Source organism: Sphaerodactylus townsendi, linkage group LG07 (genome assembly GCF_021028975.2).
Source record: "Sphaerodactylus townsendi isolate TG3544 linkage group LG07, MPM_Stown_v2.3, whole genome shotgun sequence".
In the NCBI taxonomy this organism is placed as follows: Eukaryota; Metazoa; Chordata; class Lepidosauria; order Squamata; family Sphaerodactylidae; genus Sphaerodactylus; species Sphaerodactylus townsendi.
The window spans coordinates 123,808,276-123,835,439 of NC_059431.1; the positions used below are offsets into that span (position 1 = coordinate 123,808,276).

Genomic DNA, 27,164 nt, shown 5'->3' on the forward strand with positions numbered 1-27,164 from the left:
TTATTGAAAATTAATAGAAAAACAATTTGTACATTCGTATTTTAACTTCATACATTCCGTTTCATATAGTTAAAATTATGTTATCTCCCTTCATTGGGAGTTTCGTACATAAACTTCCTATTCAGAAGACTTCTCTCCTGATTGTAACGTTTTACAAATCAAAATTATGAAAATGTGGAAATATTATATTATAAATCTGCACACGGTGACTCTTTCATATTATATTTTACATATAGTCATTTCAGTCAGACACTTGATGTTTGAACATTTAAATACTTGTCTAACTTTTTCTACCTACCTACTTATTTATTACATGTTTATTCTGTATATTTATACTACTTATCTACTACATATTTATTCTATCTACGCTTATCTGTCAGATAACATAGTTTGAAATAATCTTCCAATGGTTTCCATTCCAGTTCTTTCTTTCTTGTGTCTTCTTCCTGTAAAGAAAGTGAAATGCGTTCCAAGTCCATAAACATATATACTTTTTCAAGCCATGCCTCTATACTTGGAAGTTTATTGGATTTCCATTCTGATGCGATCAACATACGTGCAGCAGCTATAAGGTAAAGAATTAGCTTTGTGTATGTTATAAGTTTTCTGTCTTTAAATAATCCTAACAAATACATTTCTGGTTCCATTTTAAATTGTATTCCCAGTATGTTTTGTAAATGGTTATGTATCATAATCCAAAATCTTTTAATTTTTTTACAGTTCCACCATAGATGTATGAACGAACCTGTCTCCTTTCCACACTTCCAACAAGACGTCGGGTAAGTATTGTTCATTTTGGCAATGGTTACAGGGGTCAGGTACCATCTATGGATTAATTTGTAAGTGTTTTCTTTAACGTCTGAGCATACTATGGAAGAGTATGCTCTTTTCCATATTAACTGCCAATCATCTAAGTCAATGTTTCTTCCAATATCTCTAGACCACTGTAACATAGATGATCTGACTAGTTCGTCTTCCGTTTCTAAGTCTAGTAGATATGTGTAAATTCTACTGATTAATTTTTTGTTTCCTATGTTCATAATTTCATCTAACTTAGAGGCCTTTTTCATAAAGCCCCACGATTTATTGTCACTTCTAAAGTAGTCTGTAAGTTGTGCATATGTATACCAATCGCATATTTTATTGGCAATTATTATATTCTCTCTATCTTTTAATTTAGGTTTCTCTGTTTCAAAAAGTAATAATTCCTTATAGGTCGGCCATTTTGTCTCTTTTGGCCAACCCTTCAGGCTTAAAGCCTCTAACGGTGATATCCATAGCAGTGTGACTCTATAAAAGTCGAATCTATATTTATCCCAAACTCTTATTAGAGATCTCCTAATGTAATGTTGGTTAAAAGTTCTGTATTTCTTGTTATCTGAGGTTGGCCATAATCTTTTGTGCCATCCATAACTAAGACCATAATTTTCAATATTTGTTATCTTAATATCTGTTAGATCAATCCAGTCCTTTAACCATACACATACATTTGCGATGTAATATATGTAAAAGTCAGGTAAAGATAAGCCGCCTCTTTCCTTTCTCGAAATTAAAATTTTGTATTTCACGCAAGGTTTCCTTCCTCCCCATACAAATTTAGTGATATCTCTTTTCCATGTTTTAAAAATTGATTGATTATCAATGAAAGGGATATTTTGCAATAAATACATCATTTTTGGCAAGATGTTCATTTTTATCAATGCAATTTTGCCTAAAAATGACAGGTTGATCCTGCTCCAATTATTTAAATCTCTTTTAATGTTTTTCCATAATCTCTCGTAATTATTTTTATAAATATCCAGATTGCATTTAGACAAGTTCACTCCTAAATATTTGATTTCTTTCACTATTTTACAGCCCGATACAGCAGTCAGTTGATTCTCTTTGGTAAGTTAAGAGCTAATATCTTTGTTTTCTGTTTATTAATTATAAATCCTGCTAATTGCCGAAAATCATTTATAATCTTCCAAAGATATTATATTTTGATGACTAGGTCATCCGATATAATTAATGTATCGTCGGCATACGCTTGTATTTTATAATTTTTTCTCCCTATCTTAAGACCTTCAATGTATCTGTCTTGTCTGATGGTGTGTAGAAGTAATTCTAGTACCCATATAAAAAGTTGTGGGGATAGAGGGCAGCCTTGTCTTGTTCCACAAAAAATATTAAATGTTTTATAGGGGGACCCATTAATTTTCAGAGAGGCATTCTGGTCACTATATATTATTTTAAGGATTTCTAAGAAGTTTCCCTTTATACCTGTTTTCTCCAGGATTTTTATCATGAATGTCCAATTTATTTTATCAAACGCCTTCTTGGCGTCGAGGAATATTAATGCTGTCTTCTGTTCTGGTTTATTTTTCAAAATTTCTATAACCTCTATTACTGTTCTAATGTTGTTTTTACTGTTCCTATTTGGCAGGAACCTCCTCTGGTCTTCGTGAATCCATTTTGCGGAAATTTTTTTCAATCTTTCGGCCATTATTGAGGTTAAAATTTTATAATCTATATTTAACAAGGCAATAGGTCTAAATTTATCCACCTCAGGCACTATCCCTTGTTGTTTGGCTATTCGAGTTATATTTTGCATTAAAGTTCTCCTGTTTCTTTCTTCTAGTTGTACTCTGGTTATTTGTAATTTCTTTTTGACTTTTTTGTTTAATGGTTTTGAAATTGGTTTTCCAAGCCTTTAAGTTCTTTCATTAATATCTGTTCATTATTCATCCAAATTTTCTTTTGTTTAATTCCTTGACTTATACACACTCCCCGCATGGTAGCTTTATAAGCATCCCAATTCACATTTAAATTTTTTACGGAATTCTTATTTAATTCCCAATATTCTTTGATTGATGTTCTTAATGTCTCGTTATTTTTTCCATTTTTATCAACCAATTTTTTAGCCTCCATACTCTAGATTTATTTCCTGTTATAATGCGTAATTCAATGGCATTATGGTCAGATAGAAATTTGGGTAATATCTTAATATCCTTAATATGTTGAAGTAGTCTCCCTGTCACCCAAGCCACGTCTAATCTGGTATGCACTTTATGTCTGTATGAATAGTATGTGAATTCTTTTGTGTTCCCATTTTTTATTCTCCAGACATCCTTTAATTTAATCTTTTCACTAAGATGAAAAAATGCTTGTGGGAGCATATTAAATTTCTTTTTAAATCTATGTTTACTTTGGTTTCTTTCCTGTCAAGTTCGGAATTTACTAGGCCATTAAAGTCACCTAGTAAAAGCAAGTTTTCCTCTGTAAATTCTAATAGTTTACTTAATAAGCTGTAATAATTTGCCTTTTTGTTTCCCTCTGTTGGGGCATATATACCTATTACGACAATTTTTCCCCTTCAATTGTCACTTCTGTTATTAAAGTTCTTCCATCGTTAGCTGTATATAACAATTTGGGGGACCAACATTCTTTAATGTACATTAGAACACCCCTCTTTTTCCTTTGACTGGAGGAATAAAATGTCTTCCCCAGTCTATCATTTTTACCAGATGTTCATCTTTTTCTCTAATGTGCGACTCTTGTAATTTTGTTTTTTTTTTTATGGTGGAAAATTTCCCTTCGTTTCCTGGGATTATTCAGTCCATTGAAATTGTTAGAATATATCTTGCAGGTCATTTCTCTCTTTCTCTCTACCTCTCTTTTTTTCCTTATCAATTCAAGCAAACAAACTATGATTTGTTCAGATTGGTCACCCCAATAACTTAACCCAGTATATCTGTCATCTAGACACTAAAATAAAAGTCCGATGCAACAAAAAATGAAGTAATAAAAAAGAATTACACACTTCCAAGGGAAATAAGGTAAAAGAAAAAAAATATAGGCATGTCTTACCCAGACCTGTGGGTTGTCTTATCCTATTAAGTCCTGTTTGTGACATTTCAAAAAGTCTTGTGCTTTCTCCACACTGTCAATAATAATTTTAGAGTCTTGGAAGGAGAAAGACAAGCCTTCTATCAGTTCCCATCGGAATATGAGTTTATTTTTCCTCAGTATATCCACAAGGAAGTAATAGTCTCTTCTCTTCCTCAATATATAATATGGTACCTCCTTTAGTATTGACAACAGTTGGCCATTATATTCCAATTGATTCCTGGAGTGGAAGTGCAGAATCTCATCATGCAAGTTCTTCCTAATACAGTTTATCATTATATCTCTCGGTATTTTCTTGTTTTTTTGCAAATCTGGAATTAATCCTGTATAAACGGTCATATTCTTTGAAGGTTTCTTTCTCATCCATTTTCCAAATCTTTGCTAGGATGGGGGCTAGTTTTAAAGGGAGATTTTAACCTTTCTCTTCTTGTAGACCCCTTATTCATAATGTTGTTTCTTTTTGCTTAAGCTCTAGAAGTGCAATAGTATTTTGATAGGTTTCTACTTGTTTCTGCAAAATTTTGTATTTATTAGACATCACTTCTAGTTGATCTTGATTAGATTTTAATGAATCATTAATTTGACTGATAGATTCTTCCATTTTCTTAATTTAATTTCCACCTTCATATCTTGAAGTTCTGTATCTATTTTGTTGAATCTGTCTTTAGAATCTTTGTCCAGCTTATTAAATCTTTTTTGCGCTTCTATGTCTATTTTGTCTAATTTCTCTTTTGTGTCCTTTTGAAAATTGGTGATTATCTCGATAAGTTGTTCTATTTTAGGGTCTGACGTCATTTTTTTTGGAGTTCTTACATCCACGTTTATAGTGCTGACACCATTTAATTTCGTTTTCCTTGTGGCCATATATAGACTTGTGAGTTCACCTTCTCCCTATAATTATCTCTATTGAGGAGGATTGTAATGTTTCCGTTTCTATATTACCTTCGTTAAAATCTGTCACAAGCCGTGTGTCTTACACAGGTCTGTTTTGTTTTGAGAATCACGTCTTCATCAGTAATTCCTGATTCTCTAGGAAGATGGTTTCAAATACTCTATGGTCAGCCACAATTCTTTAATTCCTTTTTTAAAAATTACTCATGCTGCCCAAGAGGAAACTTGTCCTGTTCAAAAATCAGCCCCAATTCCTTTATACATGTTTTTTTAAAAAAACATTACTCATCCCTGGTGGGACTATAACTAGCAAGCTTTCATGTTGCAGCACAAGCAGACAGAAGGCTACATTAGTTAGTTAAGCCACAGAAACTCTAATAGCAGATCGGGATAAATACTAGGCTTTCAGTGAGATCTCCCTTGCATTGCTATATAAATGACCCTACATTGCAACGTAGGGTCAAATACACGTGGATCTCTGTTCCCCAAAATAAAAAAGGCTCCATGCTTGTACACAGCCCACTGCTTCCTTATTGGGCAAAAGGTTCCACGTCACTACCAGGGGTGGGAAACTCAAACCCGGAGTCCCCCCCAGGCTTCCCCACTGCCCCGTGCTCTGTGCGGGGTTTTCCAAAAAGTACTGTTCCATCCAGGAGCAGATATGACGTGCGCTGAGGGGGTAGGAGAGCAGCAGATTCAGAGCAGCTGTGTTGTCGCTGCCGCTGTAGTGGGGAGTGCGGCTGGACCCCGCATTACTTGCTGCAAGTAGCGCGCTACAAAAGGTGAGTGGGGAAATGGCCACCATTTCACTGCTTTTGCTTTGCAGTTAGATAGCGTGGGGAGATGGGGGGGATGAGCACTGTGGGTTGATATATGTGGGTTTTGGGAAAAGCCAGTTCAGAATTGGCTTTCTATCTGCTGGCTACTGATACTTTTCAATAAAGCCTTTTGAACTGATGTGCTTGGCTACTGCATGAGTCAGGATGCTGGCCACTGCGTGAGTCAGGATGCTGGACTAGATGAACTACTGGTCTGCTCCTGCAGGCCTCTATTAATTTTCTCATGAAGGCCTATGCCTCTATGCCCTGTTGTTGACTTGCCAGAGGAAGTGGTTGGCCACTGTGTGAGTAAGGATGCTGGACTAAATGGACCACTGGACTGATCCTGCAGGGCTCTATTCATGTTTTCATGAAGACTGAGGTCTCTATGCCCTGTTGTCAGCCCTCCAGGGGAAGTGTTGGCCACTGCATGAGTCAAGATGACTAGATAGACCACTAGTCTGATCCAGCAGGGCTTTTCTTAATTGTAGACCTCCCAGCAAACTGCTATATGAGCCACCTCAATGTCACACTATCAGGGAACCCTTCCCACATCTTCTGTTCTGCCCAAACCCCTGTGTGTGTTGTAGACCACCCTAGAACATATTCTAGACACAAACCCAGCTCTTCTGGGGGTACTGACCAAGCTCATTGGACCTTTTTATTTCCCGGGTACAGTAAGGCTACATCCTGGAATATACCCTAAAGCTCTCCTGTGAACCACAAAAGAAGATTCATAGCAATGGGCAAGTTGTACTTGTGAAAAGTTTGTCTGCCTTTATTTAACTTCTCATTGAAGAATACTTGATAAACTTTGGAAGCATCCTAAAGTACCAGGAATCTTAACTGGAACACCACAGGCATGTATAATTGTTCCAAACAATACTCCTTGGCCCATCAGTCTGGAAGATTTGTACAACTTGTTTTCTTTCATGAAACATTCACTACAAAATAAGAGGCATCATGTTGTAGCCAATTTCTTTTATGAATATTTGTTTCAAATAGATATATCATGTGCTAACTCTTTTAAACAAAACATTAGATTTAAGACATCTTGATGAAATTTTGTAATTCCCCTCACATAACAGACAGGAAAAAATATGGCAAAAGAAGCAAAGTATAAAAATGATAATTTAAAAAGAGTCCACATTAATGTGGAACATTAGCAAAGCATTTTTGATACAAAAGCTTTCAAACTGAGCCCTAATTTATATATTTGTTCCCAAAGAAGAATTGCTTTTTGCAGGTTCTTCATTCATCTGTCCTGTTTTAGAATTCAGTTATTCAAATACTCGTTTAAAGGTTAACATTTTATAAAACCTTATAATTTAATTCTGGATATGGTTATTATAATTCAGTGGTTTTTTTGTTTTTGATTCCTCGAGGTTGGTTAATCCAATGGTTCATAGATAAAATTTGTGCAAGTTTTCCTTGTGCAAGTTTTCAGAATAGACTATCAAATCAAATCTGCAAACTAAACACACTGATCTTGAACAAATGGATTTAGTCCCACTGACTGTAATACAATCTTAAATTGAACTACACCCTTTTAAGCTGAGTTTTTTGGAATTTAGAAGATAGTTTCAGAAGATTGCTGTGTTGGTCTGTAGTAGAACAGATGGATTTGAGTCCCAGCAGCACCTTAGAAACCAACAAAGATTTTCAGGTTGTAAGGTTTGTCACACATCTGATGAAGGAAGGTTTAACATGTGAAAGAGCACACCCCAAAATCTTGTTCATCTCTAAGATGCCACTGGACTCAAATCTAACTGGGATTTAGAAGGATGTAACTGTGTTCAGCACTTTTGATCATTTTGAATCCAAGATCAACTGATGGAGTTACTCCATCTGGTCGAAGCTCCACTTGTCAGACTTCCTAAGGAAAAGCAACACTTGAAATGCATTTGGCCACTATCAAATGTATAGGGAGAAGCCTTACTCCTAAGCAAACTGACCTGATCCTGCAAAGGCAATCCATGTGTAAAAACCTGTGTGTGCACAGGTTGCCTTTTTGGTGCATGCAAAGGGTGTATGTGAAAGAATGAGAGTCTCAAACAGCCTTGCGCAGGTGCACACTGCTGAACACAGGAGCACTCTGAATCTAAACAATGCTTTTTCCTCTATACTGCTTGAATGGATGTAGAACAGTAAGGATCAATCATATGTCGGCAAGAGAATCCCCTTCTGAGCATCAGTCTGCCTATTACTGTGGTCAGAGATCCAAGTCTCTTTGCAGGTGGGACCTGTGACCAAATTCAGCTAAGGTAGCAGCATTCCTGGGCCTATGCATTTTGTCCTTTTTTTGGAGACTAAGGAGGCCAATGATTCAACCAAGTTGAGCTGAAAGCATTTCTTTTAATGCAATGAGGAAAAGGAAGATGCTGTGCCATTGAATAAAGTTTATTATTATTTTTTAAAGTAAGGTTGTCAATTTCACCATGACATTTAAAACTTGCCCTGAAATTTTATGGTTTTGCTGAATGAAAAGTGCTTGGTTAAAATAGCTTACACTGGTTTTTGACACTGAAAATGTTTATCATTCCCAGGCAGGTTGAAATTTAATGCGTCTGATTCGTGGGAAATGGATACCTTCTGAGTTAACCCTTGCTCATAGGGGCCCGATGGGCATATTGTCTGGAAGAGGTGCTTAATACCACATGTCCTCCCATCTGCCTTCAAAGTGTAATAGATGCTGTGCCCAATTGGAAACGTTAGCTGTGTTTTATGAGATCCAGTCATTCAGTTTATGCATAACCATGTTTTCTCTTGGGACTTTTCGGATTATCGACATTCTCCTCGATGCCGCAACTGTTTCAGTTCTCTTTAGGTAGATTCTGCTTTTTTACAGCAGGGCGGACCAGTCTTGTTCTTCTCCTTGGTGGGCCTGTTTTCCCCATGTGTGTGCGCACACACACACACAGAAAAGAAAAGAAAAGAAAAAGAATTAGAATCATTACAGGCATAGTTTTTTCTGTGCACAACATTTAAAATGTTTTGCAAACATTTTGAAAAGAATTGTTTTAAATTTTTTGTCCGCAAAGCATGGAAAAATAAAGTGTTTCAGGCAAAAACAGTTATTTTCTTTTTAAAAAGATGCCATCATATCTTTGAAGATATGAAGACTTGAAGTCTGTGCAGCCTTGCCGATTCTTATATTGCATCCAATTACTGGCCAATTAGTCTACTATCCTTCCAATTACCGGCCAATTAGTCTACTATCGGTAATTGGAAAGCTCTATTCAAAATTATTATTGATTAGATTGCAAACTTGGCTGGATCAAACTAAAATCATTGGACCTGAGCAAGCAGGATTTTGTAGAAATAAGTCAACCTTGGATCACTGTTTAGTACTCTCCCATCTGGTAAATAAGTATGCTATTACAAAGGCTTCTAAATTATTTGCTGCTTTTATTGCCCTAAAGGGAGCCTTTGATATCGTGACAAGAAATCTCCTGTGGGACAAGATGAGGTCATTGAATGTTGACCCCAGACTTCTATTCCTGATCAAACAGTTGTATACCAACACTGTTTGTCAAGTTAGATGCTCCGGGGAAGGTCAATTAACCAGCAGAATTAATACTCCTCGTGGGGTTAAACAAGGTTGCATACTGGCTCCTACTTTATTCAATTTATTCCTCAATGATTTACCTCATGCTTTGGTGTCTGTGAATGGGCATAGTCCTAAATTACATCTTACCCATGTTCCTTTTAATGTTGTATGCATATGATGCAGTGTTATTGTCCTTGTCCAGTATTGGCCTTAAAACTTAACAATGTACAGGGCTTTTGCTCATTATTAAGAGAACAACAGACTGGAAATTAACTATGCTAAAGCTAAAGTTCTCATTTTTGCTAAGAGTTGGAAGCCCTCGGTCCTGGCTAATTAAGGGCCACAAAATTGAGCAGGTCAAATATTCGATTTATCTTGGCATTTACTATAGGTATAATATGTCGCACCCTGGTCCTCACAGCGACTAGCAGTAACTACTCCTCGGCACATACCTCAACATGACAGCAATATATTGCTTTTTTACAGTAAAGGCAATCAATACATTCCTGTGGCTTTGAAGGTTTTTGAGCTAGGATTGGCTCCTTGTTACTGTAACGGTTCCCCCATTTGGATTTCTCTGGAAATAAATAAACCATTTTAATTCTATTACATTCCAAATTCCTTCTGAAACCAATGGGGCTCCCTAGATGTGTGCCTTATGCCATGCGTACAGTGCATTTTCAGAGATGGGCCAAACAACTCTAGAAACCTTGGCATGGATAAGGGCCATAAAATATTGGCTGCATATACATTTTCTAGTAGGATCCAATAGCTATATTCCCTCTCTGTTATCAGATCACTTTATTTCAGAATGGTATACTTTGATCTTTAGAAAGGTTGAAGCTATTGGTTTCCCCTTGGAATCACTCCTTATGCTCACAAAGGTGGAAGCCTTCAGGCTAGTTAAGAAGAGGCTCTTGGGTCTTGATTTTCATAATTTGACTCATGCTGCCAAGACAACCTGTTCTCCGACTACATTATTAATCCCATGCGAGCGTGGAATTATGGCAGCATATCTTTGTCTGCTGATTAATCCCACCCAGAGGAGAGCCATGGCTACTGCAAGATGTAATGTGCTGCCATCAGCTCTGCTGGAGGGAAGATTTAAGAATATGGAACGTTCTAAACGAGTTTGTTCATGTGATATGACTACGGTTGAAACACTTGACCATTCTTTGTTTCTATGCCCTAAATACAATAAGATACGCATGAAATACATGAATTCCATTTTCTTGCAATGTTCTCAGTGGCAAGAGTGCTATAAGATACCCAATCTCCCGAACAGCTCTGATGTACTCTTTTGTGAAACTGTTGCAAATTTTATGCTGGAAATTAGTAATTTTAACTGTATTTCTTAACCTTGTTTTGTTTTAAAAATTTGTCCTGTTTTATATGCCAATAAAGGCTTGTGTTGTTGTATATTGCATCCATATACCTCACAGAAAATTTTTAAAAATGGGGAAATGACCAGTTTGCATAAATAATGGCACTAGAGTCAACTAGGCCGTAATTGTGACAGGGGGCAGGGTACATGGTGAGCTCCGGAGCAGTGAGCATACGTGCCCTGGGCCGGCCGGGTGGCTGAGCTACACTCGGCCTGATCGCGTTGGTGCACGAGCACAAGGGGTGGAGCACGCTCCCTATATATTAGGCAGCACGTGGTTGCTCCGGCCTTCTTCGATGCCTGGAGCAAACTGAACCTGTGCTTGCTGTTTTTGGGGAGCTAGGCTGTCTGAGAGGGCAAGTTGAAGCTTGCCGGTGGAGTTTGAGTACCTGTGGACTGGGGGTATTTTCCCTCCCACATCCCCTCTTATTGTTTGGTCGGGAGGCAGTTTGGTCAGCATATGGCGCTGAAGAAACGCAGAGGGGTCCACGTAGTCACCCAAATGGCACAGGCCTCAGTGGGGGAGGGAGCAGTGAGTGGAACCCTGGGTGTTCAGTCTGGTGGTGTATCCAGACCCCGTATAAGGCATTATCTTTCGTACCGTCCCCTCACTGCCCGAAGGACTTGGGAGCCGGTGGCCAGGTTGGTGGGATCTTCCCTATCCTGGGATCCCGGGAACCCTCCCAGCTTGCACCTTCCAAAGAAGCTTAGAGAGAGGGCACTGGTTGGATATTTCACAGATATTTTCCGGTGTGTGAAGGCTGAAGGCGACCTGGAGGTGACAGGTTCTAGTAAGGATAAGAAGAAATGGAGCAAGGAGGGTGTAGACTGTACCTTCAATAACTGGCTCAGGGGTTTTTGGGGAGTACCTGGCTTTAATCGCTGCAGCTTACCCAGCCCGGGGCTGGCACAGCGGCTCACATGAATCACGTTCTTCGAGCCAGGGCCTTAGCGGGTGACATCACCACCATTTCTTATGATGAGGAGGTGCGGCATGGTGCTTCGCACAGAAGTGGGTTCTGTTGGGACCTCATCCATGATCAGACATGGATGGTCACGGTTCATGCCTTATCCAAAACCCCGGGTGAGGCTGGCCCCCAGAGCGAAGGAAGTCGCAGACTGGCAAACTCGAGCAAGTTATCCTGTTGGGACTTTAACAAAGGGGCTTGCCACAGGCCCAAATGCAGACATGAGCATGTGTGTAGCGGGTGATTCACAGCTCATCCCCATAGCCAGTGTGCTAAGGTCCTCTTGCACCAGCCCTTTCGAACTGGGCGGTCCCCTGGCGCCGGTGGCTTGCATAAGGAGGCTAGCAGCCAGGGAGGGTCCATGGCAGTCTCCAAGACATGACACTGATCCCCCTCTCGTTTGGTCCCTGGTCCCCACTCCAGTTTGCTTGTCTTCATTAGAATGGGTCTTGGCGGGTTACCCCTTCCGTGCAGAGGCAGAGTACCTGTGTAAGGGTTTTACAGAAGGTTTTCGGATTCCTTTTGTGGGCGATAGACAGGCCACTAGCGTGCCCAATTTGAAATCCAGAAGGGAATTCCTCGATGCGGTATGGGACAAAATAAAGGAGTGTGCTGCAGGCAGGATTGCGGGTCCTTTTTCCACTCCTCCACTACCCTTGCTGTGGGTTTCGCCCATAAGGGTGGTCCCTAAGAAGGCTCCAGGTGAATTTCACATGATTCAGCACCTCTTTTACCCTAAAGGGCGTTCGGTTAACAACCATATTGACCCGGCTTTATGTTCAGTCTGCTATGCTACGGTGGATGATGCCATTCAACTCATTAGGGAAGCTGGTCCTTCTGCCTTATTGGCAAAGTATGACATCCAATCAGCTTTCCGCATTTTGCTGATTCACCTAGGGGATTTTAATTTATTAGGTTTCAAGTTTGCAGGGGTCTGGTACTTTGATAAGGCCATGCCAATGGGGTGCTTGGTGGCATGCGCCATGTTCGAGGCTTTTAGCCCCTTTTTAGAGAGGGCCACAAAGGCTCGTCTCCCAGGTTCAAAAATTACTCTCTACCTGGATGATTTCGTATTTGTAGGGGCGCACGGCACTCACGCTTGAACGGAAGCCCTCTACACCTTCCAGCGTTTAGCAGCTGACCTTGGTTCCTTTGGCAGCGGATAAAACCGAGGGCCCTTCAGTTCACCTGGTTTATTGGGGGGGGGTTGTTGGATATAGAGGTGGGCACCTCCTCCCTCCCCGAGAAAAGGTGCTACCTCTTTCTGGGATGCTCAGGTTTACCATATCAAAGAAAAAATGTAGATTGCAGGAGATCTAGTCCCTGTTGGGGCATTTGAATTTTGCTTGCAGGGTTATTTCCCTGGGGAGAGCTTTTTGCACCCGCTTAGCATGGTCCATGGCAGGCTGCTCCACCCCCCATCACTGGATTAGGATTACAGCAGGCCTACGTGAGGATCTGCAGGTTTGGCTTTGTTTTTTGTCTTGCTATAATGGGGTTTTTGGTTCACATGGATGCCGCCGGGGGTGTGGGTTTTGGCATTTGTGTTGATGGCCGATGGTCTTGGGGCACCTGGCCTTCCTCCTGTTCGTCTTCTGATATTCTGTGGGACATGACTTGTTTCCTTTGTTGGTGGCAGTTCACCTCTGGGAGGACAGATTCTGGGATCATTCTGTTCACTTCTGGTGTGATAATCAGGCTGTTGTCAGAGTGGTCAACAGGCAGTCTAGCTGCTTGGGCAGGGTCATGCGGTTCGTGAGGGAGCTGGTCTTGTTATGCCTGAAAGATAATATTTCCTTTCATGCCGTTTTTATCCCACGAGCTGAAAATAATATTGCTAATGCTTTGTCTCGCTGCCAGGTGGATCGCTTCTGTGCTCTGGCCCCATAGGCCACTCAGCACCCGGAGACCTTGCTGGAGCAACTGTGGAGCCTTGGCAACGGTCCATAGTGGAGGAGTTCTTGCGGTCCACACACCAAGCATACGAAGGGGTGGTCGCCTCTTTTCTGGAATTTGGTTCTCATGAAGGCCTGACCACTGGGCAGGCGATTACAGAAGGTCTCCTGCTTCGCTACTTGGCGCGCTTGCATGCACGGGGTTTTGCCCCTAGGTTCATTCGGGTGCATATGGCCGCCTTGTCCTTTTTCTGCAAGACTGTGGGGGTCCCAGATACTACAATGTCCTTCTTGGCACGCAGCCAGCTCACATGCAGAGGATACTAGGCGGCCTATATTTAGAGAGCTACTTCGGTCCCTTGTGGACGGGACGCCCACCTTTTGTAATTCCCCCTTTGAAGACTCCCTATTTAGTGTGGCCATTATGCTGGCATTCTTTGGAGCATTTAGGGTTAGTGAGTTGGTAGCCCCATCTGGGCATCGAATGGGCCACAGGCGCTAAGGCCCTCCGACGTCACGGTTGGGAACAGTGGCATTTACATTTGGCTGGCTTCCTCTAAGAAGGATCAGCTTCAGCGGGGCACGTGGGTCTTCCCCCCCCAGTGTGCTCCTGGTGAATTTTGCCCTGTGGCCCTAATCCAGGCCTACATGGCCAAGTGCCCGCCAATTTAGGGCTTATTCCTGGTGCATCAGGATGGGAACCCCTTGACCCACTTTCAAAGGGCCTCCATTTTACGCATAGGCATTGGCAGGCTTAGTCTCTCTTCAGAGGAGTTTGGCCTCTATTCGTTCAAAGTTGGGGCCGCCACGTCTGTGGCATGCAATGGATGTTCCCCTGAGCAAATCCGGGAGGTAGGTTGTTGTTGGTCATTAGCTTACAGAGCATATGTGAGACCTCACTTCTTGTTTTAATTTTGCGCAGAACCGCAGGAGAGCCGGACCCAGATTTGGATCATCTGGCATAGTATCATTCACTGGGCCAGCATGTATGTGCCCTCAACTGCTTGGGGAGCAGATCTGGACCTCGGAAAGGGTGTGAATGTTGTCTGGCTCAGCCGGCGGGGTATGCGCTGGGAGTCCTTGCTGTCCGCTCTCTGGGAGAGGTTTGGTGCACCTCAGGGGATTGTCATCCAATTGGGTGAGAGCAATCTCCCAGCTTTGACAGGCCCAGAACTATCCTTGCAGTTGGCGGCCAGCCTCCGCGAGGTCCTGGTGCTGATACCACGTTAAATTGTGGAAGGATGCTAGAGAGCCGCAAAGTATGTAAGGTGGCAGCACAGGTAGTCTGGGAGCTCGGTGGTAGTGTTATCCCGCACCCTGATAAAACCACCCAGGAGAATGTGCTTTTTTGTTCAGACGGTGTGCACCTGTCCAAACGGGGCATGGGCATTTGGCTGTGTGCCATACGGCAGGCACTCTTGGAATGGCTAGGAGGCTTGCGAAGCTGTGGCGGGAGCTGAAGGGTCAGCTCTGTGGCGGTTTGGGCAGAGGAGCGCATCATTATGGGGAGGCCGAGCTTGTGCACTGGACCTCCCCACGGTTGGGGCCTCCATAAGAGGCTTGGGGTGGGGCAGGCTCATGGTGCATGCTGCGGAGGCCTCTGCAATTGAGCCCGACACCCCAGCAGGAAGGGGGCCACAGCGGGCAGGCGCCAAGGTGGCCCTATACCTTCTCTGTCCTCCCCAATATAGATTGGGGTTGGTGCCGGGGTTCAGTCATGGGTGCTGACTGGCTGCTGAACGGATGTGCTCCTCTTGCTTGCCCAGCTTCTGCCTCAATAAAAAGGTCTGCAGCCCATTTTAATTCCAAGATGTTTCCTGTGGTTATTCACCAGTTGCAGCCTCTGCATATCTGGGCGCAACTGGCAGGCAATACTGAGTTTATTAGTGTGCAACATTGAAATGGGGGGCAGCCGTGATGCTAGATGAGAAAACATCTATAGGACACATCAGCAAATGGCAGACAGCACGGAGAAGCAGCAGAAAATGGGGAGTGACAAGCAGGTGGAGAAAGAAAAGTGAGAGCTTCAAAACTGGACTTGATCTCCGGACGGCAAGCAGAAAAACATTGCAGGAAAAACGATCACTAGTTAAGCGTTTTCAAATAAAACTGTTTTGGGCTGAAATTTTAAAAAATCAACTGTTTTGGGGGAACAGCTGTGCAGAACTCCTCCCATAACACTTCAATTTTTATCCACGTTTCCCTCCCTCTTGCAGCCCGCTATTTTCTGCCACTTCTCCAAGCTGTCTGCCATTTCATAAAGTATCCTCATCTAGCATTGGGGCTGCCTGCCATTTCCATCATTGCTGTGTACTGATAAACTCAGCGTCGGATGCTGATTATGCAAACATGTCATTCAATTTGTGTTGTGAGGAAACAGCTGTAGACTTTATTATCATAATACAGCCTTCAAGCCATTGGAGTAGTTACTTGAAGCATTCTAGAATTCTATTTTTGTTTCAGTGCATTTATACCCCAGTTTTTTCCCTTTACAGGAATAAGAACATAAGAACAAGCCAGCTGGATCAGACCAGAGTCCATCTAGTCCAGCTCTCTGCTACTCGCAGTGGCCCACCAGGTGCCTTTGGGAGCTCACAAGGAATAGGAATCAGCTTCCGTTCTTCTTCCCCCTCCATTTTACCGGGTAGGTGAGGCTGAGAATGTGTGACTGGCCCAATGTCACTGAGGGAAATTTCCATGGCAGGGTGATGAGTTGAACATGGCTCTCCCAGGTCCTATTGTGACATTCTAACTACTACACCAAATGTAGGCGCTTCAGACTGACAGCAAATTATATAGGAGAAAAGTTCAAGGGTCGCATCGTGTTAGAGGGCAAGGGGGGGAGATTGCATGATTGATGGGGACCCCCTCTTTCCACAGAACCAAAAATTGGTACGTGATTCAGGAATGGCATGGGGAAATCAATGGACGAAGGCAGGAAACGGGTTGTTGTGAGTTCTATGGGCTGCGTAGCCATGTGTAGCTTCCACAAGATAACTCCAGTGCTTATACCAATCTCCAATTTTGCCATGACTCTGTTTGATTCCCTAGGTTCCAGGAGGGAACCAGTGTTTCTCTCAGATACCAGGAGCTAGAATTCATCAGTTTTCTACTCTGGTGCATGGGCCAATTGGCCATGCTGGTAGGGGCTGATGGGAATTGTAGTTCCTGAACATCTGGAGAGCCGCAGGTTCCCTACCCCTGCCCTATTCAGTGTGATCTTTCCTGGAAGAGTGTACCCAAAGTGGGTTTGAGAAAGTGCAGAAGGGAAGTTGCAGATTTCTGCACCATCTGGTCCCATAACGATGTGGTCCTTGTTCCCAACCTGGCTAGCCTTGCTGGTGGGATTTTCCCCTTTAAAAATTATCATCATCATCATCATCATCATCATCATCATCATCATCATCATCATCATCATCATCATCATCATCATCATCATCATCATCATCATCATCATTAATATTATTATTATTAATATTATTAATATTAATTAATTAATTAATTAATTTGATATACTGCCCTATCCCCGGAGGGCTCTGGGCGGTGTACAACATAAAATCACATAAAAACATCATAAGCGTCCATAAATTATAATAAAAACAGCAGTTATAATATCCCAAGATGGCGTCCCACCTGAACCTAATCCTCTTAGAAGGAGGGGGATAATGGGTCCCGATGGTATGAGGGACCCATAGATCTTAATAATGGATCCCATAAATATTGGGATCTCCAACCTGGGGGGGGGGCACACTCAGCGGCTGGTTTCTCCAAAAGCCTGGTGGAACAACTCGGTCTTACAGGCCCTGCGGAAATCCCCAAGATCCCGCAGGGCCCGGACGACCAATATTTAGCCTTTTTAAAAAGCCTGCTAGTGACCAGGGATGGAAGGGAAGCACAGCATGGAAGCAATACTGCCACAGCAAATATCTTTCCATATGAAGCAAACAGACCAGAATGGAGGAATTGTCCCTATGCAACCCTACCAAGAAGCTCCCTGGGTGACTTGAATCTATCCTAGCCTCCCTTACAGGGTTGTGTGCAGGTAAAAGATAGGAGGGAACTCCGTACCCAACCTTGACTTCCTTAAAGCCGGGTTCTCCGAAGTGATGCTCACGTGGTTCCGCCCAAGCTTTTTAGAAAGTGGGAGAGGTCATTGTGAGGAAGGGCTTGTGATTGTTGCCCTCATTCAAATGAACGGGTTTTCCAGGTGCTTTCTTTCAGTGTGTGGTCTCCCTTCCTGAGGAGGATTGAGGAGAAAGATACTCTGTTTGGCTCCAGCTCTTGCAGCAGCCATTTTGAGTTTGGCTCTAGTGTTCATGGCAACCATTTTGAGGTGGTGCTCAACAACTTCTGTCAAAACCTCACATGGGTTCACAGGCTCCACAAGGTTGGGGAGCCTCTGCTCCAGAGAAAGGTTGGGATAAAAACAGGGTCATTTCACACAACATATATGCTTGGTTCATTTAGGGATATATTCCATGAATGCTAACCGTTTTTGGAGATTCAGCTTAATGGAAAGAGTCAGCATTGGTGTAGTAGTTAAGAGTGGTGGACTCAATTCTGGAGAACGCAGTTTGAATCCCCTCTTTTCCACATGAGCAACAGAACCTTATCTGTGAACTGAGTTTGTTTCCCCACTCCTCCAGGTCAGTGGCAGACTCTAATCTGGAGAACCGAGTTTGTTTCCCTGCTCTTCCACATGAAACCTGCTGGGTGACCTCGGGCCAGTCCCAGTTCTCCCAGACCTCTCTCAGTCCCACCTACCACCCAAGGCTTCTGGTGTGGAGAGAGGAAGGGAAGGAGTTTGTAAGCTGCTTTGAGACTCCTCCTTACAGGAGAGAAAAGTGGGGGTGTACATCCAAATTCTTCTTCTTCATTGCTCTGCCTTGGAACACGGTGATCATCCTCATTGAAGCCTTACATATCACCACAAGAGGAAATGCAAACTACTCTTACCTTGTGTCCTTCTGGATGTTTGCACTCTTCTTAAAGGTGTTTCTAATAAAATAAAATAAAAATGTAGCAATCAAATATCATCCATCTGAAGCGTTTGAAATGGAGCTAGAACTTTTCCTGATGTTTCTTGTTCAGGCAGATGTTAAAATTAAAATACTTCCTTTAATTATTTTGCCCCTCTATGCAATTGGAGCCATCAGACAATTCGACCCTCACCTCCCCCTCCGTTTCAAACATAGCCAAGTATTTTTAAAGTATAGAATAGTAGAGTAATATATAATTATGTATAAATGCTGAAATAATAAAAATATAACGTACTTATTCAGTGGCTATATATTGTGCAGACATCAGCAATGAAGTGTTATGTCCACAGAAGGCCAGATGAAACCATAACTGCCCACAGTGGACAGAGATACCTTTTCAGAGGCATTATTTTCTATACTAGGGGCCCCCATTTTGAGCCTGAGAGCCCCTCTGGAATTCTGGCACAGTGTAATGGGCGCAGCCACAAAATGGCTGCCAGAAAATGGTTGCTGACCACAGAAGATAGAGCCAGCCACAAAATGACGGCCACAGCTGCTGTCAAAGCAATGTTTAAAAAATCTGCACAGCCAATCAAATATCCAAGTCATCCAGAAATCTTTCTGGGCAAAAGCTCACCTAGCCCTCCCACTTTCTAAAAACGCTTGGTGGGTATCAGGAAAGTTTTCACAAGTACCACCCTAAGGACCTTTGCCCCATACCATTCCATGCTGTAGCTCAGGGGTTGGCCATGCTGGTAGGGGCTGATGGGAATTGTAGTCCATGAACATCTGACGCACCATAGGTTGACCACCCCTACTGTAGCTGATGCCTTCTGCTCCACAATTAAAAATAAATTGCTTCTGCATCACAATTAAATTGCTTCTGCATCACAATTAAAAATAAATTGCTTCTGCATCACAAGGGTTGGATGCTCACCTTCTGATTTTGTATATGTAGGGACTGAGGGGAGCACAGAGGACCATTGTGTTATGTGAGCCCACAGATGCTGTCTGACCTGATAAGCTGCAGATTTCTCGCCTCACTGAGACTAGAGAGACAGTGTGGTGTAGTGGTTAGATGATACTCTTAAGAAGACTTGGCTTCCCATTCTCCTGTTACTATGAAACTCATTGCATGACCCTGAGCCACTACTGCCTCTCAGCCTAAAAAGGCAACACCTTTGTGGCAGGGCTATGTGGGGCTTTGTTCAGCAAGGTTTCTGATTTTTTAAAATGTTACTTTGGTGGCAGCTGCCACCCCAACGGAAGGATCATCACTGTGTTACCAGAGGTAAAATACAGCAGCCATTTTGTAGCTGGCTCATCCACCTGCAGTTGCCATTTTGTGGCACCACTATGCCAGAATTCTAAAGGGAACGGAACAACCAAAAACATGCTAATAAGCTGTACTAACAATGTAATGAAGTATATGTCCCAGCTGCTTGTAAAACCTTAATAAACTGTGAACCATCTTAATCAAGAAGAAGAAGAAGAAGAGCTTGGATTTATATCCCCCCTTTCTCTCCTGCAGGAGACTCAAAGGGGCTGACAATCTCCTTGCCCTTCCCCCCTCACAACAAACACCCTGTGAGGTAGGTGGGGCTGAGAGCTCCGAGAAGCTGTGACCAGCCCAAGGTCACCCAGCTGGCGTGTGAGGGAGGGTACAGGCTAAGCTGAATTCCCCAGATAAGCCTCCACAGGCTTATATTTTAAAGTATTTTAAAAATTACTTAAAGGAGAAATTTCTTCTAATTTTTACTGTAACTGAAAGTGTTTCCAGGATCATACTTGTACCATATACTATGACCATGAACTGTCTCTGGGTATCCGTAATGATCCTGCAGTCACACAGTTAATGACACTAATATTAAACATGATAGAATAGGACCACAATCAGTCTCTCAAATATTATGATAAGACAATGGATATAATAACACATGACATAATCAGTTCATAACTATGGTAACATAGAGGCTATTTCTGCCCAATTCATTGAAAGCATTTTGAGGCAGAAAATGAAATGTTTCCTGCATTGCGTTCCTCGTTGTTTTGACCTCCAAATGTTTTATTTCCAGCCTCAAAACATTTCAAATGAATCCCCCTTTAAAATGATTCTCTGGCTGAAACGTTTTGAAAATGTCTTTGGTTGCTGTGCGATCTTTTGACTCTGTCTCCCATGCTGCTCTGCTTCCTTGAACTTCTGAGCATACTCTGTTCCCCCTTCCCTATTTATTTGCATTTCTCTGTTTATTCTTTGATTTTGGGGGGAATCAATCTTTGCAGCATCGATTATGCAAGGAGTATGAAACACAGCATGAGGCTGTGAAGCGCCAAAGCATTGACTCAACACAGAACTCAAAACAAAAAGAGAAAAAAATCATGTAATGGCGTCCAAGAATCTTTTCAAGGGGGTGAGCGCAGACATACAACATTGCAAAGTGGGCAACTGAAAATGTTTTAGAAATGTTTTAGGGAATTTGTGTGGAAAGGACCAGAGACTGGTAAATGATCTTTTTAGCCAAAAAGGTTGGGGACACCAACCCATGCTATCTCAGAAAATTGTTATGCAGATAAAAGTGGAGTGAGCCATGGTATGTAGCCTTGCACTTGTTGGAGGAAAGGTAAGATAAAAATGAAATTAATAATGCCAGACACAAGGCTGGATCTCTAGCAGGCTGCTTCTGGAATGCCCAGTGGGACTTCCCCCATTCTTCAAACATATATTCTGAAAACCCTGCATTCCAGATCAAACTATCTGTTTTCGAGGCCCCTGTATATCAAAAGCAGTTGCTCTCAGCCATAGGCATGGCAGACTGCTGTTTGAGAAATGTAGTCCAAACCTCCTTGAGCAGATGGAAATACTTGTATATTCCTTTGGATCCTAGCCACAACAGTGATGTAAAAATTTGATGCAAAGGCACTGTAAAGACCTGTTGATTCCCACCCCCACCCCGGGGGGTGGGGAGTGGGAGAGATTTGAACATGTGATCTTTTGTGTGGAAAAACAAACTGTGATTAGAGAAATGGTAGCCTGTCCTTTTAAACTGTTACAAATGGGTGAGTAAATACCTGAATAGTTGCATCAAACCATTTGGTGACTAGAATTTAATCTAATAATAATAGGAGCAGCAGTGGCGTAGGAGGTTAAGAGCTCGTGTATCTAATCTGGAGGAACAGGGTTTGATTCCCTGCTCTGCCGCCTGAGCTGTGGAGGCTTATCTGGGGAATTCAGATTAGCCTGTGCACTCCCACACACGCCAGCTGGGTGACCTTGGGCTAGTCACAGCTTCTTGGAGCTCTCTCAGCCCCGCCTACCTCACAGGGTGTTTGTTGTGAGGGGGGAAGGGCAAGGAGATTGTCAGCCCCTTTGAGTCTCCTGCAGGAGAGAAAGGGGGGATATAAATCCAAACTCTTCTTCTCTTCTTCTTCTTCTAATAAGGCTGAAGCTAGGAAAAACAGAAGGTGAATGGACAGGCAGCACCAACATTCTTATGACAACAGGCAGTGCTGAGCAGTTTCTCCATCCAGGACGTGCAGAATTCCCCCTGCTCCAGGCTGGATATTTGATCCAATATTTCCAAATGCAAACCTTGTGCAGGACTTCTGCATCTGTAAAAGGACCTAATGCTGCATCTGACCTTGCAAACTGACTCCAACATTTATTTGGCACTTTCATACTCTCCTTTAATTAATCAACTTCAACGTCTTGAACAAGCGGTTCTCATATTCTGCTCAACCCAGACAATTATATTACAGTTTCCCTAGTGAACAAATGTCTGTGCTTTTTTGTATTTGCCTAATGCAGTGAGGTGCAAACCAATGGAACTGACAACTTCAGCAACACAACAAATGCTCCAATTGTCAGGTTAACTGTAGAATGTCTCCTGGTGAAATGGGAATTCAGGAGGAGCTCAACATTACAGACTGGGATCCCCAACCTTTTTCACCTTTGACATTCTGATACCGTGTGGTGCTGCAGGAGGCTGAGCCGGCCCAAAAACAGCTGCCACAGCTCACTTTCAGTCACACAGTGAAGATTCTTGTGTTGTGGTGGCAGCTGCTGCCAAAGCTACATTATAAAAGCTCCACCATCCATTGAAACTCCAATGGCCAATCAGAAGCCTTGCTGGGCAAAAGCCCCATCTGGCCCCATCCACTTTCCAAAAAACACTTAGTGGCTGCTGGGAAAGTGTTGATGGATGCCTTGGCATCCATGGGTACCACCTTGGGGACCCATGTTACGGTTGCTAGAATGTGTTATAGATGAACTGGAAAGACTTCTCTGCCTCCCTCCCACCAGCTTGAACCGACTTTGGTGGATGTTGTTACCACATCTCTGCCTGCAGCACCCATCTACACACAAGGGCAGAGCCACATTTCTGCACAACTGACCTTCCAGATGAATTTTCTTTATTTCTGTTTCGATAATCTTTGGTTCTCCCTCAGTTACTTTAGTAACCTTGGTGTACTCAGATCCAGCTACAGTAAGTAAGCATTGAAAACAATCATTGATAAAGCTGAGGACAGCGTCTTTGACAGAAAAGGGAGGTCCAGGTGGGGATTGTGACTGTCTTTGGGAAACTACAGACCTCTTCTTGCCACTTTCTTAGGAGTGCCATGTTAACAAGCGGCTCAATTGGCAGCCAGGTAGTATTTCTTTTCCATGGGCATTCTGGCAAAAAATGCAAGAAACCACCAACTCTTATCGTCTGCTCTTATAGCATGACTCACAGTTTGCAAAGAGCTTGCTGCATTGCAAAAGAAGAATAATTTTCCCTCTGCTTTTGGAATTTTGGATGAGAAAATTGAAAACTCTGGCTGTTGTTGAAAGTGTCTGCAACCTATCCCCCACCCTGCCACGACCTTTGAAGCATCACCAGAAAAGGGTTTGCTATCCACGTTTGAAAGCACCGTCTAGATCTCTAATGGCACTCGCTGCGAGAGGGGCTGGAAGAGGCAAGGGAAAATGAGAAAATGGAGGGAACAGTACAGGCAAATCCATCAGCTAATCTGACCCAGAGAATCAAGCATGGTATTTCTAAAAGGCACAACAGCAAGAAGGAGAAAAAAAGAATTCAGTGGAATTCATAGCATTTCAGGCAAAAGCTTTGGCTCATTCCGCACATGCAAAATAATGCACTTTCAAACGGCTTTCAAAGCTCTCTGAAGCTGTGCGGAATGGCAAAATCCACTTGCAAACAGTTGTGAAAGTGGTTTGAAAACGCATTATTTTGCGTGTGTGGAAGGGGCCTTTCTTTCGGGTGGTTGGCTGTATGAACCTACCCAAACATTCAGTCATCTTTGAAGGCACTGCTTTGGGGGTCTCCGCTATCTGAGGGTAGAGGGATGGCAACTTGATAAAGGGCCTTCTTGGTTGTGTCACCAAAACGATGGAACTCCCTCCTAGACAGATTTGTCTGTGTCCCTGTACTGTTGTCTTCAACTAGCAGGCAAAGACTTTTTCGTTTGTTTTATTTGGTGTTCTCTCACTTGCCTTCCTTCCTGGCTGTTGTGACATTTGGACATTATGTTTTATTTAGTTGTTTGCAATTTTATCAATTTAAGTGTTTCTGAAATGCTTTTAAAGGTCTGTTTTAAGGTCTTCATGTTTGCCACCTTGGTAGCCCTGTGTTTGGTGAAAAGCTGGGAAGGCAGCCATGGAAACCTAGAAGTAAATATATGAACTTGCTAGTTGAACAGACAAAATGGACTTATAATGGAGAGACAAATGGTTGAACAAGCAGGCCTATTTTGATTGGCAACAACCTGAGAATGGTCTTTCTGCAGACTGTTGAGATTGTGAAATTGCAGCTATTGGAAAGTGAAGCTAGACTTTTGGCCAGCAAACGTGATATTTTACCGCTGAGCAAATATATACTACTATCAGAGTAATCACATACTCTGGACTGTTAGGGCTTTCACTCGTTACAGTGATTTGGGTTATCAGGAAAATTCTACCTCAGAGGTAAAAAAAAAAACCCTTCGTTTGCTGTGGGTTTCTTGGCTCTTTTAAAGGAATTTTTAGAGAGAAAAAGTTCAGCATACTTCAGTTTACAGTAGTTGTACACTATCTTCAGCTCAGGTGCATGAAAATGGAGCTGTTGGCAGCATGCAGCCTTGTAGCTCAAATGTCTGCCTGCTCTGAGTGCCGCTTAGAACCTCCCGTGGCTGCTACAAATCTGTAAAATTGCAGCTCAAAATCCTCTATGAATCAGTCACAGACATTCAACACAAAATGGAGGCTTTAGGTTTTTTTAAAAAAAAAATTGTATGCCACAGGCATGAATATAATAGGTATTTCCTTTTGTATGGATGTGCATTTAGTAAAAAAACAAAATGTAGAATGAAACAAACCTTTTAAAAGGCAGAAAATACCATGTTTCCTCCATGGAGTTATGCATTGTTTTTACCCTCAAACATCTTATTTTCAGCCTCAAAATGTTTTAGATTAATCCCTTTTTAAAAATGATTCTCTGGTTGAAATGTCTTCAAAACATTTTCAATTGCTGTGTGATCTGTTGACTGAGTTTCCCAGGCTTCTCTGCCTCCGTAAACTTCGTCTTTGGTGCCATTTTCTGAGCTCAGTTCCCCCCCGCCTGTTTATTTGCAGCATTTCTCTGTTCTTTTATTGGGGGGGGGCATCTTTAACCCATCGAGGGTACAAAGAGTATAGAGTGTAGCATGAGGCTGCGAAGCACTGAAGCATCAATTCAACACAGAACTCAAAAAAAGAGTGGGGGTGAAATCATGTCAGGGCAGGCAGGAATCATTTCAAGGGGGTGAGTTCAGACATACATGGTTGTAACATCATTGTAAACATTTTGTTGAAATTGAAAACATTTTAGAAAGGTTTTAGGGGATTTGGGCAGAAAGGGTCGATGTTTATTATCATTATTATAATTAACACTGAGTTAAAAATAACGTTAATAATATTTGGCTATTATTCTGGCAGGGAGCCGTGTGGCGTAGTGGTTAAGTGGTTGCACTGCCACTCACATGGTCAGGAGTTTGAGCCCCCTGTGGGTCAGATATCCTGGCAGCTGGCTCATGGCCAACTCAGCCATCCATCCATTTCTTGGTCGGTAAATGAGTACCTAGCTCAGGGGTAGGGAACCAATTGGTCATGCTGACAGAGCCAATTGGTCATGCTGACAGAGGCTGATGGGAATTGTAGTTCCTGAACATCTGGAGAGCCGCAGGTTCCCTACCCCTGTCCTAGCTCATAGCTAGGGGGGAAAGAATAGCCGGGGAAAGCAATGGCAAACTACGCCACAAAAGCAGCTTGCCTATAAAATCACTGCTCGCAATGGTACCCCAGGATTGGACACGACTGAAGGGGAAACTTTACTTTATTATTCTGGCACTTAACTGTCTGGCTTAGAGTTCAACAAGTTGAAAGGGAAAGTAGGGAGAGACTGACTCAGCAAATGTGTAACTAACAGGGGCTTTAACCAGTCAGCAGAGCAACACACAGAACAGGATGAGCCTGGTTACAGCAGCACTGGTGCAGCCCCAGATTGTCTTCAGCAGTGGATTTGTCCTCCTCTTTTGGACGGAGTTGTTATTCGTAAGGAAAAAAGACAGGAAGCCTTTCATTAATTAAACCTCTGTCTGAATTAGCCAGGAGGGCAGTATCCTGGTACATTTACTTCAGTTTGTCCATTAATGTTTCAACAAAGCAGCTGGCAATACTCAGAGAGGAATTACCTCACTGCTGTTGAGTGCTTAGCACATTTTTTTTTCTCATGGCCCAGAACACTCCTGATGTTGGATCCTGGCTGGGTGAAAAGTGCTTCCAACGGTGGAGGACAGAGAGGTGGCAAGGGAGGCCGCAGGTTTGACCTCTTTCACTAACTCTGTCAAATTTCACTCTGAAAAGTTACCTCCTGCACCCCAGAGAGCCAGCGTGGTCTAGTGGTTACGAGTGGTGGACTCCAACCTGGAGAACTGGATTTGATTTCCCACTCTTCTACATGAAGCTGCTGGGTGACCTTGGACCAGTCACAGGTCTGTCAAAACTGACAAACCACCTCTGAATGTCCATGGCCTTGAAAACCCTACAGAGTCACCATTAAGTCACACACACATCAGCACCTCATGTTCTTGATACCTGAATGAACAGATTCACGTAGATATGTGAGGACCTCCCTACTTGTGATTGTATCCACTTTGATATGGTACTTATCTGCTTGGCTTGCCAAATGTCTCTCTGTGCCCGCTCTGCAAGTAATAATGTGAGCTGGCACACCGCTGTCTTCCCAAAACTTGGGAAGTCTCAAGCTTTGGATGAGGGCTACAGTCTTGGGCAATTTTGTGCCAATTAGACAAGGCAAGGAATTACATACAGGAATGAGTGTCCCATTGCAATCAATGGAATTAAAGGGGGGGCATGATAATGAATGCACGTAGCAACAAAAATAACAGAAAAGAATATACTTTTCAAAGTGCAAGAGTACAAAAAAGAAGAAAACCAAATTGTTCTGTGCACGTCCTCCTAAATCCGTGGTGGCGAACCTTTGGCACTTCAGATGTTATGGACTACAATTCCCATCAGCCCCTGCTAGCATGGCCAATTGGCCATGCTGGCAGGGGCTGATGGGAATTGTAGTCCATAACATCTGGAGTGCCAAAGGTTCGCCACCACTGTCCTAAATTATTGTGATTGTCATGTTAAGAGTTAAAATATGTCAATATCATTTTACTGAACAACCGAGATGTGTCCTCACTAAGACTTTATGCAATTCCCATGCACAGGAGGATGCCTGGTTGAATATCTTGCCTTGAGGCATTT

General features: G+C 42.6%; 2 protein-coding genes across 7 annotated transcripts in view; one reads left to right on the plus strand and one right to left on the minus strand.

The window, feature by feature from the left end:
- EXOSC8 (exosome component 8) overlaps nt 1-27,164 on the plus strand; it is a 675,700-nt gene that overhangs the window by 302,256 nt on the left and 346,280 nt on the right. The window lies entirely within an intron of this gene.
- The window catches only part of POSTN (periostin), a 97,144-nt gene continuing 76,331 nt past the window's right edge, over nt 6,352-27,164 (minus strand). For 3 of the 6 annotated variants that reach the window (XM_048502550.1, XM_048502548.1, XM_048502547.1), the window contains 3 exons: nt 22,766-22,852; nt 18,351-18,392; nt 6,352-8,481 (listed from right to left, as the gene is read on the minus strand). In XM_048502550.1, the coding sequence (XP_048358507.1) occupies nt 8,411-8,481; nt 18,351-18,392; nt 22,766-22,852 (200 nt within the window). In that variant the 3' untranslated portion in view covers nt 6,352-8,410. The remainder of the gene's footprint in view (nt 8,482-18,350; nt 18,393-22,765; nt 22,853-27,164) is intronic. The other 3 variants (XM_048502552.1, XM_048502551.1, XM_048502549.1) reach the window with 1 other exon arrangement.